Below are 13672 nucleotides of genomic sequence, written 5' to 3' on the forward strand. Positions count from 1 at the left end.
CCCACTTGTTGCGTTGCGTACTGCGTTATTTCTGCTCACTCTGACCGCTGCTGCTGCTGGACGTACGTTTCTAACATCATGCATGGTGATTGTCAGTTTTATCTGGTTTCCTGTCAAGCTGCTTGTTCTAGAAACCTTTTTTTTTTTTTTATTCACTCTGTAGAGAATTATCCGTTCCCCATGCTGAGTTCTGGTTGAAATTTATGAATTCCATTCTATTAATACCAAAATACAGCTGGTCAATTTCTTCCCTTCCTTTAGGAGTTAGCAGGACAAAATGGCAACCAAGAACAGTCTGTGACCTGCTTCTTAGCCTCTATCTAAGCTAAGCCTAAAGAGAGTGTTCCCTAGTGTGTCATCCTTTACCCCTAGCTCTCATTTGCATTTCCTAACATGTCATATCCTTTAGGTTTAGCTTAGCAACTAACTAAAAGAGGTAGAAGGAAAACACAGAATTATTTATTCTCAACAACTCCAAAACCATTTTTGAGTGTTTTTTGACGCATCCAGCTGTACCCAAGACTCAGCCACTTATCTGCTGGTTTGAGGTGAAGTCTCCTCCAGTGATTGTAGCCAATACCTATGTTCTTAAAACTCCTGCAAAGATGTATGCTGCTTAATCATCGGAACGGTGAATGGATGTAAACTGTACAGATTCTCTCATTGCTGCCACTCTTAGCTTTGGATTTTTATGTATGAATACATTCCAAACATCCTGAACTGGTTAATGAATGTTTTAGCCGCGTGTCTCAAATGGTTTCACTCCGTTTCAGTCATACGCTAAACGACACCAAAGGATTGAAGCTCAACCGGGTTTAGGTTGAAGTCGTCCATCTCAAAGACACAAAACTGCGTCTCCCTGAATTGGACACGAGCTAGTCGCCATACGGTAAATGTTGCCGTACGTTTTCTAAGTCGAACCAATCTTGACGCGAGCTACTGGAGGCACAGAGGAAACAGTCAGGATGTTCTGTCTGCGGGACGATGGCTCTCACTGTGGAATGTTGACAGTCCATTGAAAGCTTCCTGGAGGATTTTCCAAGCAGAGATGGTCCCGGGTTTGTGTCTTTCGCTTTGTTCCCACGAACTCCAACACACAGGAAATGCCAGAGCAACAAGAGCGAGTCGCTCGTCACCGTTTGAGTTCGGGGGGTCAGGGGAGAACGTTGACCAACGTTGTTCCCGCGAAAGCTGGCATGATGTCTGTTGTGAAATGTGAAGGAGAAACTGATTCCCTGTGCATCAAACAAAACCGTTTCTGTGTTTTTGCCCAGAGCTTTGTCCGTCTAATGTGGAATACTCAATTTCCCCCATAGAATTATGGGAAATCTAATGTTTCACCTTTGGCTGGGAGGATCGCTGAATCCCTATGTTCCAGTCATCGTCCACTCAGACAGGAAGTGGTCTCCGTTGTGCAGCCTCTGCTGCACGTCTGGAGGGATGATGGATGAGGTGCTGACCCGACGCCGGGGTCGCGACCTGTCTGTCAAAGGGCCAAAGGTCAGAGAGAAGAAGGTGTTGTTCCCACACCGTGGTCTGGTCTGACGTTAGCGCCTCTGTTTAAATAGAAGGCTGACCCTGAGGTTCAGGTATCTTGGTTCATTTGTCATGGCAACTGGGAATGCCATCATATAATTTAAAGGGACGGTTCAGAATTCCTCAAGTGAGACCTTAAGAACCATAAAAAGCAGCAACAAACGACGCAGCTGCAGTTTGGGCCTACGCTGTTTTCAGAACCTTTAAGCTGCTTTCATGTTTGCATTAACTTACACAGAATGCCGATGACTTCCTAATAACACAGGAAGCGGAGGTTGGAGGGGGTGCGCCACCAGTGATCGTCCCACTCCCTAGGAATGGAAACATTTGAAATGTTTCCTGAGATAGAGCCTAATATAAAAATAGGGCCGACGTGCATAAAATAGAAAACGCTAAAATAGCATTTTTTTATTTTTTATTTTTTTATGAAACCATTTTTATTCCTCTTCAATATTCTCAGATGGATTCTCTCTACATGGTTCCTTCATAATTCCCAGAAATCAGACAGGAAACCAGTAGAGATGGAGGACACACGACAACGGTTCCCACGTTGGGACCGGAACCCCTCAACAGCAGCATCCATATATGGACTGGTCCCACACCGCATCACATAATGCAACATTTTTAAGCAGCGCTAATCATAACCACAAATCAACCTGCAGTTTAAGAACACAAGAACTTGACAAATTGTTTTCCTTTGGCTTTACACATCTTCTCTTGTGTTCAGAAACAATGACTGCTCCGTTCCTCACTTCTGTAAGAGTTCTGCAACCGTGTTTGTGCAGTGCTGCGTGACTCAAAGGCGGTGTTGCCAAACTCATAGGTGACGTGTGTTAACTTTGGGTCAGTATTAAGTCATAGATGATTTGGTCCCGGCGGCTTGTGAGCAGTTGAGCAGCCGGTCCCGCCGCGGCAGACATTTGTCTTCGCTCAGCTCTGCTGGAGCCACAGCTGAAACAGAAAAGATCACAGACACTGATTCATTGTCGAGTTTGTTGCTCTCTAATTTACAGAGAGGGAGAACTTGAATTTCCTGCTACAGAAAAGTGTGGAGACTGGTTGCTCTCAACATCTGCCTTTTGTTTCTTATTGTGGTATTTTCTAATCCAGGAACCAGGTCATATTTCTAATGATGACAATGCAAGGTATCACACTGCAAAAACACAAAATCTTACCAGGGATTTTTCTCTCGGTTTTAGTGCAAATATCTCACTACACTTGAAATAAGACAGAACTAACTTCCAAGCAGCTTTTCAGCAAGATTGATTTAGGTAAGTGATTCCTTAATATTGATTGAAAAGTACTAGTTCCTTTGGCAGATTATTTCACTTAAAACAACACATTTCCCCCCGTGATGTAAGTGAATTAATCAGCCAATGGAACTAGAACTTTCTCATCAATATAAAAGAATTACTAAATTAAAACAAGCTCCTATATCTTATTCCAAGTGTACTAAGATGTTTGCACTAGAAACTAGGCCAAAAATACTTGGTAAGATTTTGTGTTTTTTGCAGTGTATAGCCCTGCTGCAATGTCTCTTTTTATTCTGAATATATCGCTAAAAGATCCTTTCCTCTCATCCAATAAATTCCTTGCCAAATGTTGCTAAATTTGGCTAATAAATTTAGCAACATTCGGAGTCAAAACTTGTTCACTTAACCTGTCGTCTCAGGCTACTCGAACGTTTCATCAGATAAGTTGTAGACGGGGGAAATCTTTCATGTTGAAGCCTCTGTCAGTCGGTGTTTAAGGCCTGTTAGTTGTTCTGCTGATTGCTGTGAGCTTTCAACCGGTTGAACGGACAAACGAGACAAACTCCACGTTCGAACACTGGCTTAGGTTCGGCAGGGGGACGGGCAGAGACAGCTGGGCCTGTGAGGGGCTCTGGACCCAGCTGTCTGTGCGGCTGATCCGAACAGGCAGGCGCGTGCTGGAATCCCAGAGTCACAGCTGAAGCTGACATTGTTACTGCAAAGCAGTGGTCAGCGCACAGACACACAGCCAACACAAGGCCATGTGGGGGGAGGGGGGAGTGTCCTCAGGACAATCCAGCTGAACTCCAAGCATTTCAAAGGTCAGCATGTGGTTTGAACAATTTTGAAATGAGGAATTCAATTAGCAAAAACAAGACCAGGCAATGGTGGAAGTGCTATGAATGAAACTACCTATTTTATTGTTTTCTATACACACACGTACCATGACGGAACAGGTCGCAAATAGCATAACCATCAGACAATGAGGATGCAGCGAAAGCACGCAACAGTCACCGAATAACCAATAATCTGTTTTCCAGAGTGAAAGTAGAAGGGAAGCCTTAAAGGGCCGGTCATCTCTGCATGTCTGTAGCATGACCCAAAGGATTAGAAAGTCTGTGTGTGTGTGCGTGTGTGTGTGTGTGTGTGTGCGTGTGTGTGTGTGTGTGTGTGTGTGTTTTTGCATCGAGGTCTGCTGTGGTGAGCGCGCTGCGCAGGCTGGCATCGCGACAGGTGCCGAGTGTGTCGATGTCTGATGGTGAAAGGCCTCTTTGTTACAGGGAGGGCCGGGCGAGGCCTGCTGCCTTTATTTATCCCTGGCTCCGTGGCACACTTCTTCACATGTGTGAGGCTGACCACTCAATAACAGGCAGATAGAGCGAGGTGGGTTGAAAAAGTGTGGGAGTGTCAGATCCAGCTGATAAACTGTGACATTTAAGCCCTACTGATGCCGCCCACTGGTGGCATTTCTAGTTGGCCACCAGTGGGCAATCTAGAAATGCCCGTACCACTGCATGGTTCAAGTCATAAATTTGAATTGAATTATTAATCAGTTTAACATCGATTTTTCTACAGATGGGTTTGGTCGGCTGTAGTAAAGGCCTTTCTGGTAAACCGATCTGTTTGTAGTCGATTCCAGGATTATCCACACACTGCAAAGACACAAAAATCTCACCTAATAATTTTGGTCTAGTTTCTAGCGCAAATATCTGAGTAAACTTTAAATAAGATAAAACTAGTAATTTCTCAGAGCTTGTTGTAAGTCAACAATTCCTCAACATTGATGGAAAAGTTCTAGTTCCACTGGCAGATTATTTGATTTTATAGCAAGATATTTTCCATGTTGTAAGTGAAATAATCTGCCAATGGAACTGGAACGTTTCCGTCAATACTAAACAATTATTTACATAAAACAAGCTCCTATATCTCCCCGAAAAGTTACTCATAAGTTATTTTGTCTTATTTCAAGTTTACTAAGATGTTTGCACTGGAAAGTGGACCAAAGATACTTGATGAGATTTTGTGACTGCTGCGTCTGGTCGAAGCGAGTGGATTTCTTAGATGTGTGTTTCACTGTGTTTGTGTATCAAACTAACCAACAGCACATTGTTGCGATTTTAAACATTGTACGTCTCAAATAGTTCCCTGCAACATGTGAAAACGTCCCTTTGTAGACTCTACATCTTCTTGATCTGTCGAGTATTTAGAATTTGTCCTTCCATTTTCTCAACGTCCACACAGGAACACGGCCTGCACCCATTGTCTTATCGTCGGAGTCAAACTCTGCTGCGGGCAAGACCTTGCTCAAAGTTAGTTGCCACCGCATGCTTTCATTAACCACCTACACTCAATGGAACCAGCCATCGTGCAGGATGACATTTCGATTGCAAAAAACTAAAACGTTTTATTGCAGACACATCTTCACAGAAATGCTCGCTAAGATTCGGCTCCACTGATGTCAGTGTGAATCAGTAAGGCTAGCAGCGCATACACCCATGCAACACATCTGACCGCCGAGTGTTGGCTTGTGAACTCATCAGACTTTGTGGTTCTAGTTTAGAAATATGTCATCTTCCCCCCTCAAAAGCTTTGTCTCCCTCACAGCTTTCTCACCACAAGAGCCATCACAGCAAAAGAGGATGTCACTGTTGCTACACTTCCTGTAGCCTGGTCAGAGTTCAATTTCCTATGCGCAGGATGTGGCATGGGCATGTAGAATGATGGGGGAGCACAGTGGGCGAGGAAGGGATGCATTCTTACAACGCAGCGGCAGTTTGCCTTGGGCTTGGGACACGATGAGCAAAATGGGCTCCCACTTTGCACAGCCTGTCAGAGGAACTGTGCAGAAACGTGGTTTTCATTTATCTTTCTGTAGAAAGCACAAACAGGAAGTGAAAATTCGGAGAACGTTAGGTCATTTAAAACCAAAACTATTTCATTTACAACAACATCTTGTATATGGTCTCAACAGGGTCCCGATATGGGGTCTCTTGTGGTGTTTACTGTTGTAGATGATAGAAAGACCCCTGAGGGTTAAAAAAGGCACAAACCCTGTGTTGTGAGTGGTGCCGTCTTCAGATTCAGGGCAGAGCGTTGGTAGCAGTGAAAAGGTGTAGATGGCGTGAGGTGCTGCACTTTTCGGTCATGAAAGCTATGAAGTGGGACTTTTGTCATGCCAGGAAGCACATTGGGGTGCAGCAGACCACATGAGACATGTAGGCAGAGGACCTAAAAAGCTTTACTCAAGTTAGAGAAGCACTACGCCTACGTCATTTTTACTCAAGTAAAAGTAAAAAATTAGCCATCCAAGAAATTACTGAAGAAAGAGTAAAAAAAAGTATTTGGTAACAAGTACTGAGTAACTGGCCAAATTATAAATCATTTAATATTAAAGAATTACATCACCAGATGGACCAAAATATAAACTTAAGTGGAAATTTTGGTATTTTAAGGACCAAAATGACAATAATTCAAATAAGTAACAAATAACAAAATTAGGCAAAGGACATTTTTTCCAAATCAGTTTCATTCAATAAAAAACTTTAAAAAGCATAATAAAAATACTCCTGAAAGTTATTTTTTGTTTTTATTTATTTATTTATTTATTTATTTATTTATTTATTTATTTATTTATTTATTTATTTATTTCAAAAAAGTTACTCAAGTAAATGTAATTGAGTAAATGTATCTAATTACTACCCATCTCTGGTAATTCCCATAATCCTGTGGCTCGCCTGCAATTTCAGTCTACAGCTACTCACAAAGTACCACTTTGACGCTTCATATTTTAGGTGCAATACATTCAAACTCTGCCAGCCTGTATTTGTCCAGTCGGACATGTTATTCATGTCTTTTATCCACATGAATAACAAAAACTTTAGTGACCATAGATGCCAAACCTCAACAGGGTGGTGTTGTTACAGTGATAATGGGGGAAAAAACCCCAAAAACATTTGGATTAAATATAACCTATATTCGCGTGGCAATATTTAACAATTATATCCCAATTTAATATTTACTAAATATCCTGCACCCAGCAGAGTAAAAAACATTCCAGTCCTCCTGCACAGTGGAAGCTACTTTGTCTTTTAGCCTCAACAGACTTTCAATTGCCTATTTTTCTGTATTTTATAGAAGAATCTTCTGAAGAATGTAGATCATACTGACATATGCTCCAGTCCGTACCTAAAGATCTCCATAGTGACAAGAAACACCTTTCATTATCCTGTGATGACTAACACAAGTGAATTTTTATGTTCTGCAAGAGAAAGAACCATTTTGTTTTTGACAGTGGGTTGTATTTTTTTAACATACTGTCTGCTTTATCATCCTCATCTCCAAACTCTCTGTTCTGTGTTCCAGAGTAAATTTGCCAAGGCTCTGTACGACAACGTTGCGGAGTGTGCGGACGAACTTGCCTTCAGAAAGGGCGACATCGTCATGGTGATGGAGCAAAATGTGTCGGACACCAGCGGATGGTGGAAGTGTTCCCTGCACGGCCGACGTGGGCTGGCCCCCGCAAACCGACTGGAGCTCCTTCCACAGACCGCGACTGCGGCAGGGCCCCTGAGGCACGACGCGGAAAACCCCGCTATGAATAAAGCTAAAAGTCACGTCAAAGTCCAAAACATCTACCAGATCCCGAGCCCACCCCGACCCATCAGCACCATCACCTACGAACGCATGGACATGATCGGCAAAGCCCCGTCTTCGCCTTCAGTAGCTTCACGCGGCCAAATCCCGTCAGGATCGAGGCAGGAGACAAACGGACCGGGCCTGAAGAAGGTACAGACCTTTCATTTTTGTGCAGTTTAAGTAAGGAGTCAACCGTTGTACAAGGTATTTTGGAGTAAAATCAAACCTTGTCCTCCTCTGGGAGGGTAAAACCTGCATAATTGGAAATGTACACTGTTGGGGAGAAATGCAAAGCTGTGAAAACTCCTGCTGGCAAAAGAGCTTACATATGGGGGACCAAGGGGCTCGCTGTCAGGACAGGCATGCAGCAACATGGTCTTTATGGGCCTATAAAAGACAAACAGACATGGACTTCAGACACTTTTAACTGCAAACAGCAAACCCTACTGCCTGGGACCTCAGAAACACACACGAATTTGTACGGGTTCAGGTTGTTGGGAAGAAATACGCCCATGTGTTCATGATTTCCTCTTCTGCTTCAGGGTAGTGGTGTTCCCCTCGACAGTAGCCACCTAATATCCACTGAGCAGCATGGTTTCTATTACAAAGCTGCGTTAATTGGCCAAGTGTATGCATAATGGGCTTCTCAACAGGCTTCAGAGAAAAACACTGTCCCCATAAATGTGTTTAATGCAGAGGTCAGTGAGGTAGCTGCAGCTTTGATCATGGCACTCTTGCTCTGCACTAAAGATATGTCGTTATGTCTGCAGCCTCCATTCTCCAGCCTCGCTTCCAGCCCAAAAAGGGAACTCTACGATGTGCCGTCCCAAGCAAGACAAACTTCTCTTTTACTTGTAAGCACACTCATTGATCAAAATTGGTCTTTTTTTTTATTTTATTTTTTAAATATTGTCATCTGGGTGAGGTTCAGTCAGATAACATCATGGGCTTATGGTCTTTCCTTTCAGAAATCATCACCTCCAAGCCAAATCCCAAAGACAAACTTTCTTGCTTCAGTTTCAGAGCCGGAGAACACGTCGGACACGCCAGAGAGTTTAAGGAGCAACAGTCAAACAGACTGTTATGTAAGTTTCAAATGTCTTCAGAAATCATTAAAACAAGATTCTTTTTTAGCAAGATTCTGTTCCGTCGTTGAAATGCTATCTCACTATCAGTCACGTTCAAGAAGTTTCACTTATGAGTTCATCTCTTGTAGGTTCACAATTTCAAATTGTATGAGGTAGTTGTTCTTAATTCTGACCAGTTAATGGGAGCACCTTTGGTAATCAGATCAACATGCAACTTTTCCATTCTCATATGCCTGCATGTAAATAGACTATAGTTTGGACAATGTGTTCTGATTGGCAGAGAAATGCTCTGAATGGTAAATGGACTGAACTTATATAGCACTTTTCCAATAATTTTGACCACTAGTCACATTCACTCATGTTTATACACAGATATGTAGATCAGTAGGCAATGCCAGGGGCACATCGACATGGCAGGAGGAAGCTTGGAATCAAACCTACAACCTTCCAATCTCAAAACGACTACTCTACCCACAGAGCTACAGTCACCACTTAAATTGTTGTTGTTTTTTTTAAAGGTGTATGCAGTTCCACCACCTCTGGCTCAGGACCCAAGCTATGACTTCCCTGTTCCCTCAGGCACAGAATACCAACATAAAATTCCCAGTGGATTCAGCACTCTTCCTCATCCCCCCAAACGCGAGTGGATCTACGACGTACCGGCGGGTTCTGAGAAGCAAAGTTTTCCCCAAGGCACTTATGACACCTTGCCACCCAGAGCTACCTGCAGGCAGCTCTATGACACTATACCTGCTCCAAAAACAAATCCAAACTCCTCAATTTATGATACGCCGAAACCCAACATTGCTGACAAGCCATGTCCCCCTAAAACATTCCCCCGTACCCCACTCTCAAACAAACCTCCAATTCAGCAGCCGACAGAGGAGTCATCATATGATGCTCCACCCAAAGAAGACCCTCTCCCTCAAGTGGTGAGTGATCCTCTACGAGATCATAAATCCCTTGAGAGAAGGGGTGACCCAAACAATATTCTGGAACTGAAAAGGGTGCGTCTACAGCGGATGAGGAACTTTTTGGCTTGCACGACTTTTCAAGATCTCCCGGGAAGCAAGAAGGCAATGGTACCAGAAAATGAGCAATTCAGATCAGGTCTCTCTGCAGTACTTAATCAAAGAATCAGCACGGCCTCCAGCTCTTCCACCAGTTCTTGTGACTCTCTAGCCTTAAGCTCATCATCCCCTGAGCCTCTTCGAGAAGTGGCACTCAGCCAGGAAGAAGCTTGCCGAAAACTCCTTGAGCTTCAGGATTCTGTTTGTGGGGCTATGCCCCAGCTCATGGACTTTGTAAGCAGCAACTGGAGGTGTAAAAACCATTTGGAGAAACACCTGAAAGAAATCAAGGAAGCAACAGAGACAATCGTATCAACTGTGACATGCTTTCTCAACTTTGCCCTTGATATTAAGGGCAATGCTCGTCGTTTAACTGATACTAACCTGCAAACCAGGCTCTACAAACAGCTGTCCATAGTAGAAGATTCTGGTGTGATCCTACAACAAACGGCGAGCTCTCTGAACACGGCTGGCTGGCCCCTCGATACACTCTGTCAGGACGCAGGTCAGACCCAGAACCCTGACCAGCTTGATCGTTTCGTGATGGTGGCGCGCACTGTACCTGACGATGTCAAGCGCTTAGTGTCCATCATCTATGCGAACAGTAAGCTTCTTTTTAAAACTCCTCAAAAAGACCAAGAGCCTGTGAGCAACAGAAGTCCACCACAAACCAAGAATAGTCCTGACAAAACAGAAAAAAGACAAGAATCGCAAGAAGAGGACAATGACTACGTAGAGCTACAGGTGAAAAATTCTATGTTTTTTTCTTTTTGTCACTGTACATAATACAAAGCTGGTTTGGCTGTTGAACGTCATGAATTTTCAAGGAAAACTCAAAGTAACAATTGCTCGAGTTAATACTTTTTCCATTTTTCTTAGAGAAAAATTGAAGAAAGGAAGCCAGAAGAAATAATTCAAGAGCCAAAAGAAAACATCTCACCAGCCTCTAAACAGGTACGCGACGAAGCAGCCCTTTTTGTTTTATGCATTTCATCTTTCATCTTTTATCAGATGCCTGCCTACAACTTGTGTACACTTCAAGACAAGTTCAATGAACAGCACTGTGCCTTGGAAAAGTTTATACCTCACTGTTTTTTTCCCCATATTTTCTAAAATCACAACCACAAACTCTAATGCATTTTTTTGACATTCATTACACTTTTGAACCACGTTTGTGCTTGAAAATGGTATTTCTTAGGTACATCCTATGTCAAGCACAGAGGTTTGAATAAAAAAGCTTTGCACATGGAGCATCACATGGGTCAGTGGCAGAGCAGGCACATTGTACACAGATGTCCTCCTCAGCACAGATGTTCCCAGTTTGATTCCCAGGAGTTGATTCCAGCTCCACTCACAGCTCCTTAACTTGCCAGTGACGGCTCTAGAGGCAGATTTTGATTTGGGGAATTGGCGAGCCTGGGGCCGCACCCTCGCCTGCCACCTCACTCACATAGCATCTATGTGAGAGGGGTAAAGTGGGAAGGGCTTCCTATAGCTTTTCAGACCTGAAACCACCTCAGCCTAAGAGCCAACTAAACCTCCTGTCATTACTCTATGAGCTCCACTCAGACCTGGCTCCTGGTCTCACAAGGTTTGCTATTTCATGTGGTCTGCCATTCATTAAAGTGTTTGACTCTCTCTTTGTCCTTCCCTTCTTCCAAGTCGAATTGGCTGGAGGCAGATGCCCCGAACAACATAGGTTCCCAAACCTTACTCAAACTTTAACACTAAGCTTTCAATTGTTCTTAAAACTGCCCACCCATCATCTTTTCTTTGATTGCAGATGTTACTTATTGTGTTTATATAGCTTTTTTTCCAGGCTGCGCAGTTGGTAGCACTGGTGCCGTGCTGGCCCGGGGTCTTTGTGCATGGAGTTTGCATGTTCTCCCTGTGCATGCGTGGGTTTTCTCTGGGGACTCCGGCTTCCTCCCACAGTCCAAAACATGACTGTCAGGTTGATTGGTCTCTCTAAATTCTCCTAAGGTGTGTGTGTATGACTGCTTGTCTCTGTGTTGCCCTGCGATGGTGTACCATTGGCAATCGCCCCCCTCATAACCCAATAAGGGAAGAGTGCTGGATAATAGATGGATGGCTTTTTTCCTATTTTATAGCAGCTTATTAATTTTTCAGTCAAAAGGCCATACCTTTTGCCGGACCAAGGTTGGAAATAAGAAAAAAATGCTCTTATGTGAATGTTAAAGAAATATGAGAAAAATATATTTCTTTTCTTCTCAGGTTGAGGACATGCGTAACTCGTCTGACTCCAGCAGCAGCACAGAAGAACAGCAGCCAGCCTCCCTGTCGGAGCACTGCCGGCTTTACTTTGGAGCTCTTCAAAAGGCTATAGGAGGGTTTGTGGAAAGCCTTCAAAATAACCAGCCGCCGGAGAAGTTCATCTCACAAAGTAAGCTGGTCATCATGGTGGGCCAGAGACTGTTGGACACTCTTTGCAGGGAGGCCCAACGTCGAGGGTCCTGCAAAACCCTCCTGTGTAAGAGCAACCACCTGTGTGCTCTCCTCAAGCAGCTGGCTGTGGCCACCAAGAAGGCCGCTGTGCACTACCCAGAAAAGCAGGCCCTGATGGAAGTCCAAGACTTTGCTAAGGAACTAGCCCAGATAGCACAGCAATATCGGATATCCCTTGACCTCTGAGCGGAGGTGCCAAACTTGTTTGTAGAGCAAAAGCAAACATATTGTCCGTCAGCCTGTGTTTGTTTCCATTTCAGTGACTGCCTTGACAGTTTTTGATAAATGTTGGGTTTAATAACAAATGCAGGCGTTTCCAATATTAAACATGGACGAGTGAAGAAGTTATCTTTGTATTGAGCACGGATAACTTTGTTGCACATTTGGCATTCTGGAATGATTTTCAAATGCAATTTCAGTATAGGGTTAAAATTTGGTTTTACTATTCTAATTAATATTTTTGTTCTGTGAATGTGCTTTGTCGGTTTTTGTGTATTTTTTTTTATTTCTATTTGAAGAAAATGTCATCTCCAAGGTAAATGTTTGATACATCCTGCCTTCTGTAAATTTTCTGTACAAAACACCTTCGACATTCATAAAGTTTAATGTCAAAAACCGAAATACATTTAATTTTCACTGACGTTATGACTAAACACTGAAAACCTAATGTTAGTCAGCTTTAATGTTGGGGTCTTCAGGACTTTGTGAAGTCCAGAAGACCCCAAAACACTTCACACTACATTCAGTCATTCACACACACATTGCCCTGGCAGTCCGACAGAGGCCAGGCTGATATGCACCAGCGCCACCTGTTGGACCCTCTAAAGACCAGCAGCAGGCAAGCCAAGTGAAGTGTCTTGCCCAAAGACACAAAGTGACATCAGTTTTCTGTGGCATTTTTATGATGTTTTGACTCAGCATCCTGTCAGTCCATAAATGCTAACCTTTCCATAACAAGTCAAACTTATTCATCATTTTGTCCTTTTTACAGACATTTAACACGCCGATCGCCAAAATAGAAAACCCAGCATTGTGAACCTTAGACCTTCTGCTGTAGCTTCAGCTCAAAAACAACAGTAAAACCATTAGAATCGATTCTATTACTTGCACAGTGCCAGTCATCAACAAAATATCACTTCAAGACAAACGGATCCAGTTTCTACATCCAGCAACATATATACCGTGTAATCACACAGGCAGATTTGTGGATCAGTAAGGTTTGTGAATCTGAATCGCAGTGAGAACCTGTTAGCTGCTGTCTGAAAGCGGGCGGAGAAACAGAATCCGGTGATCTGTGATGAACTGGCAGCTCTAAGAAAAGAGGAACCGTCTGGCAGAATCTGGGCTAGAAGCTGATATTCTGTCAGAGCAGAGGACAGACATTACAAAGTTTAACAGTCAGCAGTGGAAATAATAATTTCCACTGCTGACTGTTTAATTTTGAATTCATTTACTAACAAAAAAAAAGGTCAAGTTTACGTGTTTTGTTGCTCTTTGGAATACAAGTAGACAATTAATTAATTAATTAATTAATTAATTAATAAATAAATAAATAAATAAGGTGTGCACATTACTAGGGTGCTGTGGTGGTGCAGAGGTTAAGTAAATTACACAGAGGGAGTCC

General features: G+C 43.1%; 1 protein-coding gene across 1 annotated transcript in view; it reads left to right on the top strand.

Moving 5' to 3' along the window:
- The window catches only part of cass4 (Cas scaffold protein family member 4), an 18940-nt gene extending 6276 nt beyond the window's left edge, over positions 1-12664 (top strand). Inside the window, exons 2-7 of the mRNA XM_015021938.1 lie at positions 7152-7574; positions 8195-8278; positions 8393-8509; positions 9031-10326; positions 10462-10536; positions 11818-12664. Of these exons, the coding sequence (XP_014877424.1) occupies positions 7152-7574; positions 8195-8278; positions 8393-8509; positions 9031-10326; positions 10462-10536; positions 11818-12234 (2412 nt within the window). The 3' untranslated portion in view covers positions 12235-12664. The remainder of the gene's footprint in view (positions 1-7151; positions 7575-8194; positions 8279-8392; positions 8510-9030; positions 10327-10461; positions 10537-11817) is intronic.
- Positions 12665-13672: the final 1008 nt, after the last annotated feature.

Source organism: Poecilia latipinna, unplaced genomic scaffold (genome assembly GCF_001443285.1).
Source record: "Poecilia latipinna isolate Pla-1442-1.1 unplaced genomic scaffold, P_latipinna-1.0 Scaffold2899, whole genome shotgun sequence".
NCBI lineage: Eukaryota > Metazoa > Chordata > Actinopteri > Cyprinodontiformes > Poeciliidae > Poecilia > Poecilia latipinna.